General features: G+C 56.8%; 1 protein-coding gene across 1 annotated transcript in view; it reads left to right on the top strand.

The window, feature by feature from the left end:
* LOC137362497 (rap guanine nucleotide exchange factor 3-like) overlaps positions 1–16,865 on the top strand; it is a 37,715-nt gene extending 20,850 nt beyond the window's left edge. Inside the window, exons 11-21 of the mRNA XM_068026877.1 lie at positions 20–166; positions 5,576–5,685; positions 6,376–6,464; positions 7,619–7,697; positions 8,162–8,327; positions 9,147–9,229; positions 9,402–9,441; positions 10,924–11,002; positions 11,987–12,151; positions 13,245–13,342; positions 16,476–16,865. Coding sequence (XP_067882978.1) covers positions 20–166; positions 5,576–5,685; positions 6,376–6,464; positions 7,619–7,697; positions 8,162–8,327; positions 9,147–9,229; positions 9,402–9,441; positions 10,924–11,002; positions 11,987–12,151; positions 13,245–13,342; positions 16,476–16,685 — 1,266 coding nt within the window. The 3' untranslated portion in view covers positions 16,686–16,865. The remainder of the gene's footprint in view (positions 1–19; positions 167–5,575; positions 5,686–6,375; positions 6,465–7,618; positions 7,698–8,161; positions 8,328–9,146; positions 9,230–9,401; positions 9,442–10,923; positions 11,003–11,986; positions 12,152–13,244; positions 13,343–16,475) is intronic.
* Positions 16,866–18,435: the final 1,570 nt, after the last annotated feature.

Below are 18,435 nucleotides of genomic sequence, written 5' to 3'. Positions count from 1 at the left end.
GAACTCTTGTGCGTCACAGGGACTGGTGAGCTCCTTGCACGAGGGGGATGACTTTGGGGAGTTGGCCCTCGTCAATGAGGCACCCCGCTCGGCAACCATCGTCCTTCGTGAAGACAACTGTCACTTCCTGCGGGTGGACAAACAGGATTTCATCCGGATCCTGAAGGTAAGGGCCTCCGCCAACCCTCGCTCCCTCCCTCAGCCTCCCCCAAAACAATCACTCTCTCCGCCAACCCTCGCTCCCTCCCTCAAACTTCCCAAATCCTCACTCTCTCCCTCAACCTCCCCAAACCCTCAATCTCGCAACCTCCCCAAACCCTCACTCTCTCAACCTCCCCAAACCCTCACTCTCTCCCTGAACCTCTCCAAAACCCTCACTCTCTCCCTGAACCTCTCCAAAACCCTCACTCTCTCCCTCAACCTCCCCAAACCCTCACTCTCTCAACCTTCCCAAACCCTCGCTCTCTCAACCTTCCCAAACCCTCGCTCTCTCCCTGAACCTCTCCAAAACCCTCACTCTCTCCCTCAACCTCCCCAAACCTTCACTCTCTCCCTCAGCCTCTCAAAAACCCTCACACTCTCCCTCAACCTCCCAAAACCCTCACTCTCTCAACCTTCCCAAACCCTCGCACCCTCCCTCAACCTTCCCAACCCTTGCTCCCTCCCTCAACCTTCCCAAACCCTCGCTCTCTCCCTGAACCTCCCCAAACCTTCACTCTCTCTCTCAACCTCCCCAAACCTTCACTCTCTCCCTCAACCTCTCCAAAACCCTCACTCTCTCCCTCAACCTCCCCAAACCCTCAATCTCGCAACCTCCCCAAACCCTCACTCTCTCAACCTCCCCAAACACTCACTCTCTCCCTGAACCTCTCCAAAACCCTCACTCTCTCCCTCAACCTCCCCAAACCCTCACTCTCTCCCTCAACCTCCCCAAACCCTCACTCTCTCAACCTTCCCAAACCCTCGCTCTCTCAACCTTCCCAAACCCTCGCTCTCTCCCTGAACCTCTCCAAAACCCTCACTCTCTCCCTCAACCTCCCCAAACCTTCACTCTCTCCCTCAGCCTCTCAAAAACCCTCACACTCTCCCTCAACCTCCCAAAACCCTCACTCTCTCAACCTTCCCAAACCCTCGCACCCTCCCTCAACCTTCCCAACCCTTGCTCCCTCCCTCAACCTTCCCAAACCCTCGCTCTCTCCCTGAACCTCCCCAAACCTTCACTCTCTCTCTCAACCTCCCCAAACCCTCGCTCTCTCCCTGAACCTCCCCAAACCTTCACTCTCTCTCTCAACCTCCCCAAACCTTCACTCTCTCCCTCAACCTCTCCAAAACCCTCACTCTCTCCCTCAACCTCCCCAAACCTTCACTCTCCCTCAACCTCTCCAAAACCCTCACTCTCTCCCTCAACCTCCCCAAACCCTCACTCTCTCAACCTCCCCAAACCCTCGCTCTCTCAACCTTCCCAAACCCTCGCTCTCTCCCTGAACCTCTCCAAAACCCTCACTCTCTCCCTCAACCTCCCCAAACCTTCACTCTCTCCCTCAGCCTCTCCAAAACCCTCACACTCTCCCTCAACCTCCCAAAACCCTCACTCTCTCAACCTTCCCAAACCCTCGCACCCTCCCTCAACCTTCCCAAACCCTTGCTCCCTCCCTCAACCTTCCAAAACCCTCACTCCCTCCCTCAACCTTCCAAAACCCTCGCTCCCTCCCTCAACCTTCCCAAACCCTCACTCTCTCCCTCAACCTCGCCAAAACCCTCACTCTCTCCCTCAACCTCCCCAAACCTTCACTCTCTCCATCAACCTCCCCAAACCTTCACTCTCTCCCTCAACCTTCCCAAACCCTCACTCTCTCCCTCAACCTCTCCAAAGCCCTCACTCTCTCCCTCAACCTCCCCAAACCTTCACTCTCTCCCTCAACCTCCCCAAACCTTCACTCTCTCCCTCAACCTTCCCAAACCCTCACTCTCTCCCTCAACCTCTCCAAAGCCCTCACTCTCTCCCTCAACCTCCCCAAACCTTCACTCTCTCTCTCAACCTTCCCAAACCCTCGCTCCCTCCCTCAACCTTTCCAAACCCTCACTCTCTCCCTCAGCCTCTCCAAAACCCTCACTCTCTCCCTCAACCTCCCCAAACCCTCACCCTCTCCCTCAGCCTTCCCAAACAATCACTCCCTCCGCCAACCCTCACTCTCTCCCTCAACCACCCCAAACCCTCACTCCCTCCCTCAACCTCCCCAAACCCTCACTCTCTCCCTCAGCCTCCCCAAGCCTTCACTCACTCCCTCAGCCTCCCCAAACCCTCACTCTCTCCCTCAGCCTCCCCAAACCCTCACTCTCTCCCTCAGCCTCCCCAAACCCTCACTCTCTTCCTCAGCCTCCCCAAACCCTCACGCTCTCCCTCAGCCTCCCCAAACCCTCACTCTCTCCCTCGGCCTCTCCAAAACCCTCACTCTCTCCCTCAACCTCCCCAAACCCTCACCCTCTCCCTCAGCCTTCCCAAACAATCACTCCCTCCGCCAACCCTCACTCTCTCCCTCAACCACCCCAAACCCTCACTCCCTCCCTCAACCTCCCCAAACCCTCACTCTCTCCCTCAGCCTCCCCAAGCCTTCACTCACTCCCTCAGCCTCCCCAAACCCTCACTCTCTCCCTCAGCCTCCCCAAACCCTCACTCTCTCCCTCAGCCTCCCCAAACCCTCACGCTCTCCCTCAGCCTCCCCAAACCCTCACTCTCTCCCTCGGCCTCTCCAAAACCCTCACTCTCTCCCTCAACCTCCCCAAACCCTCACCCTCTCCCTCAGCCTTCCCAAACAATCACTCCTTCCGCCAACCCTCACTCTCTCCCTCAACCACCCCAAACCCTCACTCCCTCCCTCAACCTCCCCAAACCCTCACTCTCTCCCTCAGCCTCCCCAAGCCTTCACTCACTCCCTCAGCCTCCCCAAACCCTCACTCTCTCCCTCAGCCTCCCCAAACCCTCACTCTCTCCCTCAGCCTCCCCAAACCCTCACTCTCTCCCTCAGCCTCCCCAAACCCTCACGCTCTCCCTCAGCCTCCCCAAACCCACACTCTCTCCCTCAACCCTACCAAAGGTACAGAGTACAAAAGCAAGGACTTTAAGATAAACCTTTGCAAGACACTGAGAACAATTCGGCCTCAACTGGATTGTCGTGTCCAGTTCTGGGCACGGGAGTGAGGGACCTCCGTCACGGGGATAGGCTGGAGAAGCCGGGGGGCCGTTCGGCTCAGAGAGGAGAAGGCTGAGAGGACTCTTGATAAAGAGGCGTTCAAAATCGCGAGGGGGTCCGGGCGGAGTCGATGGGGGTGGGGGGTAAAAGGGTACCCATTGGCGGAACGGCCGGGAACCAGAGGGACACCGATTTGAGCTGATTGGCAAAAGAAGTGACTGCGACACGAGGGGAAAACGTTTTTTTCTTCCGCAGCGAGTGGTTGGGATCTGGAATGCACTGCCCGACAGCGCGGTGGAGACAGAACCAATCGAGGCTTTCAAAGGAGAATTAGACAATTATAATTATAATTACAATTGAATGCACAGTATTAGGTGAGAGACTGACAACAGCACAGGAGGGAGTCCATTCGGCCCATCGAGCCTGTGCTCGGCTCTTTGAAAGATCGATCCAATTCGTCCCCACTTCCCCCTCCTACTCTTTCCCCCCAACATCCCTCCAAATTTACCCCCTTCCAGTATTTATCCAACTCCCCCCTTTTGAAAGTTACTATTGAATCTGCTTCCGCCGCCCTTTCAGGCAGCGCGTTCCAGATCACAACAACTCCCCACGTTAAAATAAATTCTCCTCCTCTCCCCCCTCTGGTTCTTTTACCGATTATCTTAAATCTGTGTCCCTCTGGTTACCGACCCTCCCCGACACCGGAGACAGTTTCTCTCTCTCTCTCTCTCTCTACTCTATCCAAACCCCCCTCCTGATTCCGAACGCCTCCATTAAATCTCCCCCTTAACCTTCTCTGCTCCGAGGAAGAACAACCCCAGCTTCTCCCAGCCTCTCCGCATTAACTGAAGTCCCTCATTCCCCCTGGGACCGTTCTGGTCAATCTCCTCCGTACCCCTTCTCCGAGGCCTCGAAATCCTCCATAAAGTGCAGGGCCCGGAATTGGGGACACGATACACCAACTGGTGGCCTGACCAGTGTATTATGAAGGGTTGAAGTGATTTATGATTTTAACCCCTTGCAGGGACTAAATCAAATCAGGAGTACATCCCCATGAATCTCCTTTAAATAAGTTCAAACCAGACAAATTCTCATAGACACTTATTTGGGTCCAAAGAATTGTGCTAGTTTTCCCTCAAAGAAAGAAAACCAACAGAGAATATTACCATTTTTTGGACAGCCTATTTTTAATATTTATGGCTAAGTCATAAATATCCCAGATATTATTAGGGTCTGGGGAACTCTCTTCAAGACGTATTTCTCCACTTAAAGAGACACAGAGAGGGGGGGTTCTTGTAGTTGTTTACAGAATACTACATGAGATGACTTATTAACTTTTATATATTTATTAAAGAACTTAACATGCAATAAACTGCTTAAGTGGATAATTATATCACAATATCAAATATTACTGAGAGCTGTAACGCATATTCTTAATTCTAACATAGAATCCAAAAATTTAACCTTGCTAATGTTACAGCAAAATTATCTTAGAATATCCATCAAAATTTAAAGTAAACTTTTTACCTTAAATCCCCCGTAGTTGAGAAGCGTTGTTTGAGGATTCAACGCTTATAATCTTTGCTTTCAAAACCTCTCATTTTTATACTATTTCTCAGGTGTCATATGACCTCTTAGCACATGGGTGCTACCTTTCTGTGTGTGCTTTACTTGCTTTCAAAATCCATATTTGGTAGTATCATGAACTAACTCTCCACCTTCATGTTTTACTGGAAATCCCCTGTTCTTGAAGTTGTGAGCATTTATCCGGTCAAAATGTTTATAATTGTGTTTACTTGACCTCTTGCTCCCGTAAGTCCATTTTCATTTATTGTTTTATTATCTATAATTGCCTTTTTTTAAAAAAATGGTACCTTAAAGCAACCTCCGGGGCCGATTTGTCTGCACAAACCGATTAAGTTTGTTGCTGCCTCTTTCTGATGCCGCAGAGGATATTTTAAATGCGTGTGTTTATCATCCCAATTCTCTGGCTACAGAAATTCTATTCTAACAGGGACCTTGAAAGATATAACTCTACCTTCTTAAAGGGGAATGCCAATGAGTTCTGAAAACTGACTGTATATTCAATCTTTAATTCTGAAAGGTACAATATATTAACTATATCCAAATAACCTATTACACTTATATTCCAGCACAGGGTCAACATAACTTCCTGTCTTTTGTGCTCTGCGCCTTGGTTTATAACCTCTCTTTACACCTTCAAAAGACTTGTGTGCAAACACCCACAGGCCTCTCGCTGTTCTCACACTCCCCCCCGCCCCCCCCCCCCCCCACCGCCCCCATTCAAAAGTTTCCATCGCCTCCGTGCTTACGTGACTGCTCATTGTACAAATCTCTGTGATGCTTGCTACTTTATCTGGCAGGATGTGGAGGCAAATACCGTGCACCTTAAAGAGCACGGCCAAGATGTCTTAGTCCTGGAGAAGAACTCTCAAGCTGCCTCGGCCCCGGGTCAAGCGGTCTCACCAGCCAAGTAAGCCTCCGTCCCTTTATTTCATCATTCATTCATGGGGGACGTGGGCGTCGCTGGCCGGGCCAGCATTTATTGGCCCGTCCCTAACTGCCCCTCGGGAAGGTGGCGGTAATTAGGAAGGCAAAGGGAATGTTGGCCTTTATTGCAAGGGGGATGGAGCATAAAAGTCGGGAAGTCTTGTTACAACTGCACTGGGCATTGGCGAGACCGCACTCGATTACCCGCGTGCACTTTCGGTCTCCTTACTTAAGGAGGGATATACCTGCATCGGAAGCAGTTCAGAGAAGGTTCACTAGGCTGATTCCTGGGATGAAGGGGTTTGTCTTATGAGGAAAGGTCGAGCAGGTTGGGCCTGTAATCATTGGAGTTTAGAAGGAGGAGAGGTGAGCTAATTGAAACATATAAAGATTCTGAGGGGGCTTGACAGGGTGGATGCCGAGGGGGTGTTTCCCTCTCGTGGGGGAATCTAGAACTAGGGGGCACACAGTTTCAAAATAAGGGGGTCTCCCATTGAAGACGGAGACGAGGAGGAGTTTCTTCTCTCAGAGGGATCGTCAAGTCTTCGGAATTCTCTTCCCCGGAGAGCAGCGGAGGCTGGGTCATCGAATATATTCAAGGCTGAGTTAAGACAAGGTTTTTTGATCTGCTAGGGAGTCGAGGGTGTTAACTTGCCTCTTTCCCCCGTGACAGGTACACGGTGATGTGTGGGACCCCGGAGAAGATTCTGGAGTATCTACTGGAGACCATCAGTCTCGACACGGTCTACGATGACCCAACAGGTAGAGTGGGACGGAGTAGCTGTCCGGTGAGGGCGTACGTCCTGGGGAAAAGAATCGTAGAACTCTATCCTCCGCACCCTCTATCGAGTCCTATCGTGTCCCAATTCTGGGGTCCCGCACTTCAGGGGGGGATGTCGAGGCCTTGGTGGTGGGTGGGGGAGGGGGGGGTGGGGATTTGCGGAGGAGATTGACTGAAATGATAGGGGTCAATAGACGTCCGGATGTTTTACTGGAGAGAAAAGGGTTTGAGGGAAACGGGGAGAAGGTGGGAGTGAGGGACACAGGAGATGGCGGGAGTGAGGGATACAGGAGATGGCGGGAGTGAGGGATACAGGTGATGACGGGAGTGAGGGATACAGGTGATGACGGGAGTGAGGGATACAGGTGATGGCGGGAGTGAGGGATACAGCTGATGACGGGAGTGAGGGATACAGGTGATGGCGGGAGTGAGGGATACAGGTGATGACGGGAGTGAGGGATACAGGTGATGGCGGGAGTGAGGGATACAGGTGATGACGGGAGTGAGGGATACAGGTGATGGCGGGAGTGAGGGATACAGGTGATGGCGGGAGTGAGGGATACAGGTGATGACGGGAGTGAGGGATACAGGAGATGGCGGGAGTGAGGGATACAGGTGATGGCGGGAGTGAGGGATACAGGTGATGGCGGGAGTGAGGGATGCAGGTGATGGCGGGAGTGAGGGATACAGGTGATGGCGGGAGTGAGGGATACAGGTGATGGCGGGAGTGAGGGATACAGGTGATGACGGGAGTGAGGGATACAGGAGATGGCGGGAGTGAGGGATACAGGTGATGACGGGAGTGAGGGATACAGGTGATGGCGGGAGTGAGGGATACAGGTGATGGCGGGAGTGAGGGATGCAGGTGATGGCGGGAGTGAGGGATACAGGTGATGACGGGAGTGAGGGATACAGGTGAAGGTGGGAGTGAAGGATACAGGTGATGGCGGGAGTGAGGGATGCAGGTGATGGCGGGAGTGAGGGATACAGGAGATGGCGGGAGTGAGGGATACAGGTGATGGCGGGAGTGAGGGATACAGGTGATGGCGGGAGTGAGGGATACAGGTGATGGCGGGAGTTCCCCTGCTACTGAAAGATTTTGATCGATGTCCCACTCTTTCTATTCCTCCGACAGATAGTTTTCTGGGTGACTTTCTCCTCTTGCACTGCGTCTTCATGCCGACAGCCCAGCTGCACACAGCCCTCTTCAACCAATATCCTTTCCATTTGTCGTACCCTAAATAAGAACAATCAAATGACGGAAGTACTCTACAGGGAGGCTGCGGCTCAGTTATAGGGGGCCGGGGGGTTGGTGGCGGACTCTCAGTCTCTCTCTCTCTCTCGTCCCTGTCGGAGGGTCAATGCTGAGGGGGCACCACACTGTCGGAGGGTCAGTGCTGAGGGAGCGCCGCACTGTTGGAGGGTCGGTACTGAGGGAGTGCCACACTGTCGGAGGGTCGGTACTGAGGGAGCGCCGCACTGTTGGAGGGTCGGTACTGAGGGAGTGCCACACTGTCAGAGGGTCAGTACTGAGGGACCGCTACGCCATTGGCCGTGGGGGGGCACGTCGGGCGGTCCTACGGTGGTGCAAGGCGCTGGAGGAACGGGAGACATTCCGGGTTCCCGGGTGACCGGCCAAAGGCACTTGACTTGGGTTAAGCTTCCTTGACGGAGGAGGGGGGGGGGTTCTCACTTACAGGGCAGAGGCCACTGAGGGCTCGGAGGTGGAGCGGGCGGCCTACTCCCTCCTCAAGAAGCGGAAGATTGTGCACCTCGTCACCCAGTGGGCGGGGCTACTCCGGAGGCAGCTGCAGGACGATCCCGCGGCCACCAGCCTCCTGAAGGTCAGTGTCAAGGGCGGAGGCTCGGGCGACCCTGCCCGGCCGCGGCCCCTCCCGCAACCCGCGCGGCCTCCGGTCCCGTGGCACGGGGCTGTCCCTCGTCGTCTGGCCGCACCGCCCCCCTCCCTGCGGAAGCCCATCAGCGTTGGACGCAGGAGTCGGTCACTCGGCTCCCTCGAGCCCACCCCGCCCGTCAACCAGAACGCCAGCTGGGAATGAATTGCGGGAAATTTGACCGGCGCTGAGACAGGCCATTTGGCCCGTTCGCTCCGTGCTGGTGTTTCTGCTCCACACGAGCCTCCTCCCGCACCCCCAACCTCATCTCCCCCTCCATCACCGTATCCTTCTGTTACTTTCTCCCTCGTGTGTTTATCCAGCTCCCCCCCCCCCCCCCCCCCGCCCTTAAATGCATCTACGCCGTTCGCCCTCAACCCACTCCCTGTGGTAGCGAGTCCCACACTCACACCGCTCTCCGGGCGAAGACGTTTCTCCTGAATTCCCCGCTCGGATTTATGAGTGACCGTCTTACATCGATGGACCCCCCCTCCCCCCACCCCCTAGTTCTGGTCTGTCCCCAATGCAGGTGGAAACACCTCTATGTCCCCCCAGTCGAAACCCCCTTCGTAATTTTGAAGACCTCAATCAGGTCACCTCCCGCCCAGCTCAGCCTTCTCTCTTTTTCTCGCGGAGAGAGTACCCCCGGCCTGGTCAGTCGTCACTGATCAGCACTAACCTCACAGTTCTGCTGTCAACCTTGTAAATATATAAATATTTTTTTTTGCATATTGCTTTACCTCTGCTCTTGCTCTGTCTGTTGGCAAGGAGTTGGAGGAGACAGTTTCGAAGGACACTCAACTCAGCGAGGCCCTAAAGGAAGACGTTATCGAACAGAGGAAGGACCGACAGTAAGTGAAGGGGGGAGTGGAGTTGATTTATTAACGACTGTCCTATATTGATAGCCCCCCAGTTCTGGTCTTCCCCCACCACCCCCCCACCCCCGCCACGACCTCCCGGAACTGGAGAGATCTTCTCTACCCACCGCCCTTTTGGACTAAAACCGTTTCTCTCTCTTCGCAGGTCAACGGAAAACAGTTCCAACCCGATTCCACAGATGAAGGTGAGCGCGGGTCAGTCAGTGTTCGGGTTCGGTTGAGCGGGCGGGAGCCGACAGCATCCTCGCCGTTGGGGACAGTGTAGAGGGAGCTTCACTCTGTATCTAACCCCCCTGTGCTGTACCTGTCCTGGGAGTGTTTGATGGGGGACAGTGTAGAGGGAGCTTTACTCTGTATCTAACGCCCTCCCCGTTTTTTTTTTGTTCTCCTCTCTCCACCTCTGCAACCTCCAACTGCCACCAGCACTGTCAGCTGAGGCTTGTAGCTGCAATCAGCACTCAGCACCTCCAATCAAGCAACAGCTAACCCATTTTTTTTTTTCTAACCCCATTTTTGTTTCTCTCCAAGTTGGCCTTTATACTCCAGCCCCCTTTTTATATATTCTATGTCGAGGGGGCCTTTATTCCTCAGGCCCCCTTTATAAACATACTTATATTTTTTAAAATAACTTTATTAAAAACAGAAATAAACAAAAACTCAAATTAAAATGCCATTTTCGGCGTCGACGATGCACTCCAGTCCCTGCGGTGCCCGCCGGTCACGGAAGGCCTTAAGCGTACCGGCGGACACCGCATGCTCCTTCTCCAGGGACACCCGGGCGCTAACGTAACCGCGGAAGAGGGGCAGGCAATCGGGGATCACGGACCCCCCCCCCCGGCGGCCCGCAGCCTGGACCTGTGAATTGCCACCTTGGCCAGGCCCAGGAGCAGACCGACGAGGAGATCCTCCTCCCGGCCCATGCTGCACCTGTCCCTGGGAGTGTTTGATGGGGGACAGTGTAGAGGGAGCTTTACTCTGTATCTAAACCCCCCGTGCTGTACCTGTCCTGGGGAGTGTTTGATGGGGGACAGTGTAGAGGGAGCTTTACTCTGTATCTAAACCCCCCGTACTGTACCTGTCCTGGGAGTGTTTGATGGGGGACAGTGTAGAGGGAGCTTTACTCTGTATCTAACCCCCGTACTGTACCTGTCCTGGGAGTATTTGATGGGGGACAGTGTAGAGGGAGCTTTACTCTGTATCTAAACCCCCCGTGCTGTACCTGTCCTGGGGAGTGTTTGATGGGGGACAGTGTAGAGGGAGCTTTACTCTGTATCTAAACCCCCCGTACTGTACCTGTCCTGGGGAGTGTTTGATGGGGGACAGTGTAGAGGGAGCTTTACTCTGTATCTAAACCCCCCGTACTGTACCTGTCCTGGGAGTGTTTGATGGGGGACAGTGTAGAGGGAGCTTTACTCTGTATCTAACCCCCCCGTGCTGTCCCTGTCCTGGGAGTGTTTGATGGGGACAGTGTAGAGGGAGCTTTACTCTGTATCTAACCCCCGTACTGTACCTGTCCTGGGAGTGTTTGATGGGGGACAGTGTAGAGGGAGCTTTACTCTGTATCTAACCCCCCGTACTGTACCTGTCCCTGTGAGTGTTAGGATTTAGCATTGTGGATGGTAATATTCTTGTACGAAGTGTTAATTGATTCCTCGATCTACCCACAGCTCAGCAACAGTTGGAGTTGGATTGCGAGTCTGGAGGACAATGGCTCAAGCAGCCAGTGGCTGACGGAAAGCACTGAAAGTAGGTGAAATGCCGGCTTGGTTCATAAAAATAAAACTGTCACTCATCTCCCCACCTCCCTCCGCCCTGAGGGGAACTCACTGTCCGCTGGGGTACTGGGTCCCACAGCCCCAGCACAGAAAGACCTCGCATTTCCCAGGAATTCCCAGAGCCCCTCAGAGCCGAGGAAATGCTCTCATTTTTTTGTCTGAAGTGCTGTCGCTGTTAGAATGTGGAAAGCGCACAGCAAGCTCCCACGAACAGCGATGTGGTAAGTGACCCAAATCATCTGTTTTTTTTTGTGATCTTGGTCGAGGGTTAAATATCGGCCCCAGGACACCGTGAGAACCCCTCCCTCCCCTCCCCCCTGCCCCGCTCCCTCAGTACTGACCCTCCGATGGTGTGACGCTCCCTCAGTACTGACCCTCCGACAGTGCGGAGCTCCCTCAGCACTGACCCTCCGACAGTGCGGCGCTCCCTCAGCACTGACCCTCCAACAGTGCGGCGCTCCCTCAGTACTGACCCTCCGACGGTGTGACGCTCCCTCAGTACTGACCCTCCGACAGTGCGGAGCTCCCTCAGCACTGACCCTCCGACAGTGCGGCACTCCCTCAGTAATGACCCTCCCTCAGTGCTCGAGTCTCTGCAGTGGGAAATCAAACGATCATCGGCTGCGCTTTCAGCTGCCTGCGGCCCCGTGCTCTGGAATTCCCTCCCTGAACCTTTCCACCTCTCTCTCTCCTCCTCCTCCTTTAAGGCACTCCTTAAAACCTCCCTCTCTGACCGAGCTCTTGGTCGCCCGTACGTGATATCTCCTTACACGGCTCAGGGTCAAATTTTGTCTGATTTACGCTCCTCTGAAACACCTTGGGACGATTTACTACATTGAGGGCGCTGTTGTGTGTTTTAGTCTCACCCCGAGTTTCTCCGAAGGGGATGGGCGGGGAGGAGAAAGCCCCTCCCTCCTCTACATTACTGATCCATCTGCCCTCATGTCCCTCGCAGTTGTTCACTGCATACACCGGGCGGACCACTCGGAGGTGCGGCTGCTGATGCCCGTGGGCTCGTCTGTGCAGGAGCTGATCTCGCAACTGCAGGAGGAGGAGGAGGAGGAGGGTGACCGAGGCTGTCCAGGGGAATGTGTCCTGGTTCGGCTGAGTGCGGCAGGGGGTAAGTGCCGTTCGCATTCAGAGGGACTTGGGTGTCTTGGGTCCACGATTGCAAAGGGGGTTGGAGTATAAGAGTAAGTAAGTCTTCCTGCAATTGTACAGTGCGGTGCTCCCTCAGTACTGACCCTCCGACAGTGCGGCGCTCCCTCAGTACTGACCCTCCGACAGTGCGGCGCTCCCTCAGTACTGACCCTCCGACAGTGCGGCGCTCCCTCAGTACTGACCCTCCAACAGTGCGGCGCTCCCTCAGTACTGACCCTCCGACAGTGCGGCACTCCCTCAGTACTGACCCTCCGACAGTGCGGCACTCCCTCAGCACTGACCCTCCGACAGTGCGGCGCTCCTTCAGCACTGACCCTCCGACAGTGCGGCGCTCCCTCAGTACTGACCCTCTGACAGCGCGGTGCTCCCTCAGCACTGACCCTCCGACAGTGCGGCGCTCCTTCAGCACTGACCCTCCGACAGCGCGGTGCTCCCTCAGTACTGACCCTCCGACAGTGCGGCGCTCCCTCAGTACTGACCCTCCGTCAGTGCGGCGCTCCCTCAAAACTGACCCTCCGACAGTGTGGCGCTCCCTCAGTACTGACCCTCCGACAGTGCGGCACTCCCTCAGCACTGTCCCTCCGACAGTGCGGCACTCCCTCAGCACTGACCCTCCGACAGTGCGGCACTCCCTCAGCACTGACCCTCCGACAGTGCGTCGCTCCCTCAGCACTGACCCTCCTACAGTGCGGCGCTCCCTCAGCACTGACCCTCCGACAGTGCGGCACTCCCTCAGCACTGACCCTCCGACAGTGCGGCGCTCCCTCAGCACTGAACCTCCGACAGTGCGGCGCTCCCTCAGCACTGACCCTCCGACAGCGCGGCACTCCCTCAGCACTGACCCTCCGACAGCGCGATGTTCCCTGAGCACAGGCAGGGCAGAGCCAGCTTGGATTTGCGGCCTGAGTCTCTGCTCTGGGGGATCGAACCTGGGACTGTTCGACTCGGCGTGATGGTACCGACTGAGGGACTGGCTGACACTACTGGCTGGGGGGGGGGGGTGGGTGGGGTGGGGGGTTGTGGCGGAATGATCCAGAACGTTTCTCTTGCAGACCAGGTGGAGCTGAGGCCGACAGATCGATGCGTCTTCACTTCACTGCGTCTGAACGAGCGTCTCTACCTCTGCAGCAGAGACACGAGGGGGACACTGGTAAATATCTCAATGAGCGACTGCATCTCATCCAACACGACCTCAATCTACAGCAACCTAACCCCACCTCCGACCCAACTCAACACTCCCCTCCGACCCAACTCAACACTCCCCTCCGACCCAACTCAAAACTCCCCTCCGACCCAACTCAACACTCCCCTCCGACCCAACTCAACACTCCCCTCCGACCCAACTCAACACTCCCCTCCGACCCAACTCAACACTCCCCTCCGACCCAACCTAACCCCACCTCCGACCCAACTCAACACTCCCCTCCAACCCAACTCAACACTCCCCTCCGACCCAACTCAACACTCCCCTCCGACCCAACTCAACACTCCCCTCCGACCCAACTCAACACTCCCCTCCGACCCAACTCAACACTCCCCTCCGACCCAACCTAACCCCACCTCCGATCCAACTCAACACTCCCCTCCGATCCAACTCGACACTCCCCTCCGACTCAACTCAACACTCCCCTCCGACCCCACTCAACACTCCCCTCCGACCCAACCTAACCCCACCTCCGATCCAACTCAACACTCCCCTCCGACCCAACTCAACACTCCCCTCCGACCCAACTCAAAACTCCCCTCCGACCCAACTCAACACTCCCCTCCGACCCAACTCAACACTCCCCTCCGACCCAACTCAACACTCCCCTCCGACCCAACTCAACACTCCCCTCCGACCCAACTCAACACTCCCCTCCGACTCAACTCAACACTCCCCTCCGACCCAACTCAACACTCCCCTCCGACTCAACTCAACACTCCCCTCCGACCCAACTCAACACTCCCCTCCGACCCAACTCAACACTCCCCTCCGACCCAACTCAACACTCCCCTCCGACCCAACTCAACACACCCCTGTGACCCAACTCAACACTCCCTCCGACCCAACTCAACACTCCCCTCCGACCCAACCTGACCCCACCTCCGACCCAACTCAACACTCCCCTCCGAACCAACTCAACACTCCCTCCGACTCAACTCAACACTCCCCTCCGACCCAACTCAACACTCCCCTCCGACCCAACTCAACACTCCCCTCCGACCCAACTCAACACTCCACTCCGACCCAACCTAACCCCACCTCCGATCCAACTCAACACTCCCCTCCGACTCAACCTAACCCCACCTCCGACCCAACTCAACACTCCCCTCCGACCCAACTCAACACTCCCCTCCGACCCAACTCAACACTCCACTCCGACCCAACCTAACCCCACCTCCGATCCAACTCAACACTCTCCTCCGACTCAACCTAACCCCACCTCCGACCCAACTCAACACTCCCCTCCGACCCAACTCAACACTCCCCTCCGACCCAACTCAACACTCCACTCCGACCCAACCTAACCCCACCTCCGATCCAACTCAACACTCCCCTCCGACTCAACCTAACCCCACCTCCGACCCAACTCAACACTCCCCTCCGACCCAACTCAACACTCCCCTCCGACCCAACCTGACCCCACCTCCGACCCAACTCAACACTCCCCTCCGACCCAACTCAACACTCCCCTCCGACCCAACTCAACACTCCCCTCCGACCCAACTCAACACTCCCCTCCGACCCAACTCAACACTCCCCTCCGACCCAACTCAACACTCCACTCCGACCCAACCTAACCCCACCTCCGATCCAACTCAACACTCCCCTCCGACTCAACCTAACCCCACCTCCGACCCAACTCAACACTCCCCTCCGACCCAACGCAACACTCCACTCCGACCCAACCTAACCCCACCTCCGATCCAACTCAACACTCCCCTCCGACCCAACCTGACCCCACCTCCGACCCAACTCAACACTCCCTCCGACTCAACTCAACACTCCCCTCCGACTCAACTCAACACTCCCCTCCGACCCAACTCAACACTCCCCTCCGACCCAACTCAACACTCCCCTCCGACCCAACTCAACACTCCACTCCGACCCAACTCAACACTCCCCTCCGACCCAACTCAACACTCCCCTCCGACCCAACTCAACACTCTCCTCCGACCCAACTCAACACTCCCCTCCGACCCAACTCAACACTCCCCTCCAACTCAACTCAACACACCCCTCTGACCCAACTCAACACTCCCCTCCGACCCAACTCAACACTCCCCTCCGACTCAACTCAACACTCCCCTACGACCCAACTCAACACTCCCCTCGGACCCAACTCAACACTCCCCTCCGACTCAACTCAACACTCCCCTCCGACCCAACTCAACACTCCCATCCGACCCAACTCAACACTCCCCTCCGACCCAACCTGACCCCACCTCCGACCCAACTCAACACTCCCCTCCGACCCAACTCAACACTCCCCTCCGACCCAACTCAACACTCCCCTCGGACCCAACTCAACACTCCCCTCCGACTCAACTCAACACTCCCCTCCGACCCAACTCAACACTCCCCTCCGACCCAACTCAACACTCCCCTCCGACCCAACCTGACCCCACCTCCGACCCAACACAACACTCCCCTCCGACCCAACTCAACACTCCCCTCCGACCCAACTCAACACTCCCCTCCGACCCAACCTAACCCCACCTCCGACTCAACTCAACACTCCCCTCCGACCCAACTCAACACTCCCCTCTGACCCAACTCAACACTCCCCTCCGACCCAACCTAACCCCACCTCCGATCCAACTCAACATCCCTCTCTGACTCAACACCCTTCTCCCACTCAACCTCAAGGCCCCTCTGACTCAACCTCAAACCCCCTCCAACTCAACCTCAAATCAGCTCCCCAATGAACCCAACCCTCCCGACTCAACCAACTCACCCCCCCCACTCAACCTAACCCCACACTCAGTCAACCCCTCCTTCCCACTCAATCCCCCCTCCCCACTCATCCCAACCCTCCCCACTCAACCAACCACACCGCGGCTCAAACCCCCTCTTCTACTCAGCCAAACTCCCTCCCACTCAACCCAACACCCTCTCCCCCCAACTCACTCAACCCTCCTACTCACCATGCCTGATCTAACCGCGTCCTTCCCCTCCCCCCCCCCCCCCGCCAATCCATCTTTGCGTTGTCCCTGTATAGTTTGCAAATGATTAGAATTCATTCTTCCAACACGAGACTGGTTGGGTGTTGATCTAATGGGTCCTCAATGTTCCCTAGGCACCCGAACCGCAGCAGCAGTGTCCCACCGCGGGTACCCAGACCTTCCTGGAGGACATCAGCTCAAAGGAACTGGCCAATCACCTGACAGAGTATGACTGGGAGCTCTTTCGTTGCATCCATGAGGTGAATATCAGGACATTTAATGGACGACCGTTTTGCTGCCTCTGCCCGATGGAGAATTCGGCACCTCTGAGCCCAGGTGTCTAACTCAGGAGGTCCTGAGGTTTGAGTCTCCCCCTGAGAGATCGGTAACCCATGATCCAGGCTGACACTCCACAGTGCCATGAGGGAGGGAGTGCCGCGCTGTCGGAGGGTCAGTGCTGAGGGAGCTCCGCGCTGTCGGAGGGTCAGTGCTGAGGGAGCTCCACGCTGTCCGAGGGTCAGTACTGAGGGAGCTCCGCGCTGTCGGAGGGTCAGTGCTGAGGGAGCGCCGCGCTGTCGGAGGGTCAGTGCTGAGGGAGCTCCGCGCTGTCGGAGGGTCAGTGCTGAGGGAGCTCCGTGCTGTCGGAGGGTCAGTGCTGAGGGAGCTCCGCGCTGTCGGAGGGTCAGTGCTGAGGGAGCTCCGCGCTATCGGAGGGTCAGCGCTGAGGGAGCTCCGCGCTGTCGGAGGGTCAGTGCTGAGGGAGCGCCACGCTGTCGGAGGGTCAGTACTGAGGGAGCTCCGTGCTGTCGGAGGGTCAGTGCTGAGGGAATGCCGCACTGTCGGAAGGTCAGGACTGAGGGAGCTCCGCGCTGTCGGAGGGTCAGGGCTGAGGGAGCTCCACGCTTGCACTGTCGAAGGGTCAGTACTGAGGGAGCTCCGCGCTGTCGGAGGGTCAGGACTGAGGGAGTGCCGCACTGTCAGAAGGTCAGTACTGAGGGAGCTCAGCGCTGTCGGAGGGTCAGTACTGAGGGAGCTCCGTGCTGTCCGAGGGTCAGTACTGAGGGAGCTCCGCGCTGTCGGAGGGTCAGTGCTGAGGGAGCTCCGCGCTGTCCGAGGGTCAGTACTGAGGGAGCTCCGCGCTGTCGGAGGGTCAGTGTTGAGGGAGCTCCGTGCTGTCGGAGGGTCAGTGCTGAGGGAGCTCCGCGCTGTCGGAGGGTCAGTGCTGAGGGAGCTCCGCGCTATCGGAGGGTCAGTACTGAGGGAGCTCCGTGCTGTCGGAGGGTCAGTGCTGAGGGAATGCCGCACTGTCGGAAGGTCAGTACTGAGGGAGCGCCGCGCTGTCGGAGGGTCAGTTCTGAGGGAGCTCCGTGCTGTTGGAGGGTCAGCGCTGAGGGAGCTCCGCGCTGTCGGAGGGTCAGGACTGAGGGAGTGCCGCACTGTCGGAAGGTCAGGACTGAGGGAGCTCCGCGCTGTCGGAGGGTCAGGACTGAGGGAGCTCCGCGCTGTCGGAGGGTCAGGACTGAGGGAGTGCCGCACTGTCAGAAGGTCAGTACTGAGGGAGCTCCGCGCTGTCGGAGGGTCAGTACTGAGGGAGCTCCGCGCTGTCGGAGGGTCAGTACTGAGGGAGCTCCGCGCTGTCGGAGGGTCAGGACTGAGGGAGTGCCGCACTGTCAGAAGGTCAGTACTGAGGGAGCTCCGCGCTGTCGGAGGGTCAGTACTGAGGGAGCTCCGCGCTGTCGGAGGGTCAGTACTGAGGGAGCTCCGTGCTGTCGGAGGGTCAGTGCTGAGGGAGCTCCGTGCTGTCGGAGGGTCAGTGCTGAGCGAGCTCCGCGCTGTCGGAGGGTCAGGGCTGAGGGAGCTCCGCGTTGTCGGAGGGTCAGGACTGAAGGAGTGCCGCACTGTCGGAAGGTCAGTACTGAGGGAGCTCCGCGCTGTCGGAGGGTCAGGGCTGAGGGAGCTCCGCGCTTGCAATGTCGGAGGGTCAGTGCTGAGGGAGCGCCGCGCTGTCGGAGGGTCAGGACTGAGGGAGTGCCGCACTGTCGGAAGGTCAGTACTGAGGGAGCTCCGCGCTGTCGGAGGGTCAGTACTGAGGGA

This window comes from Heterodontus francisci, unplaced genomic scaffold (assembly GCF_036365525.1).
Source record: "Heterodontus francisci isolate sHetFra1 unplaced genomic scaffold, sHetFra1.hap1 HAP1_SCAFFOLD_1659, whole genome shotgun sequence".
NCBI lineage: Eukaryota > Metazoa > Chordata > Chondrichthyes > Heterodontiformes > Heterodontidae > Heterodontus > Heterodontus francisci.
This window is presented reverse-complemented; position numbering and strand designations above follow the sequence as displayed.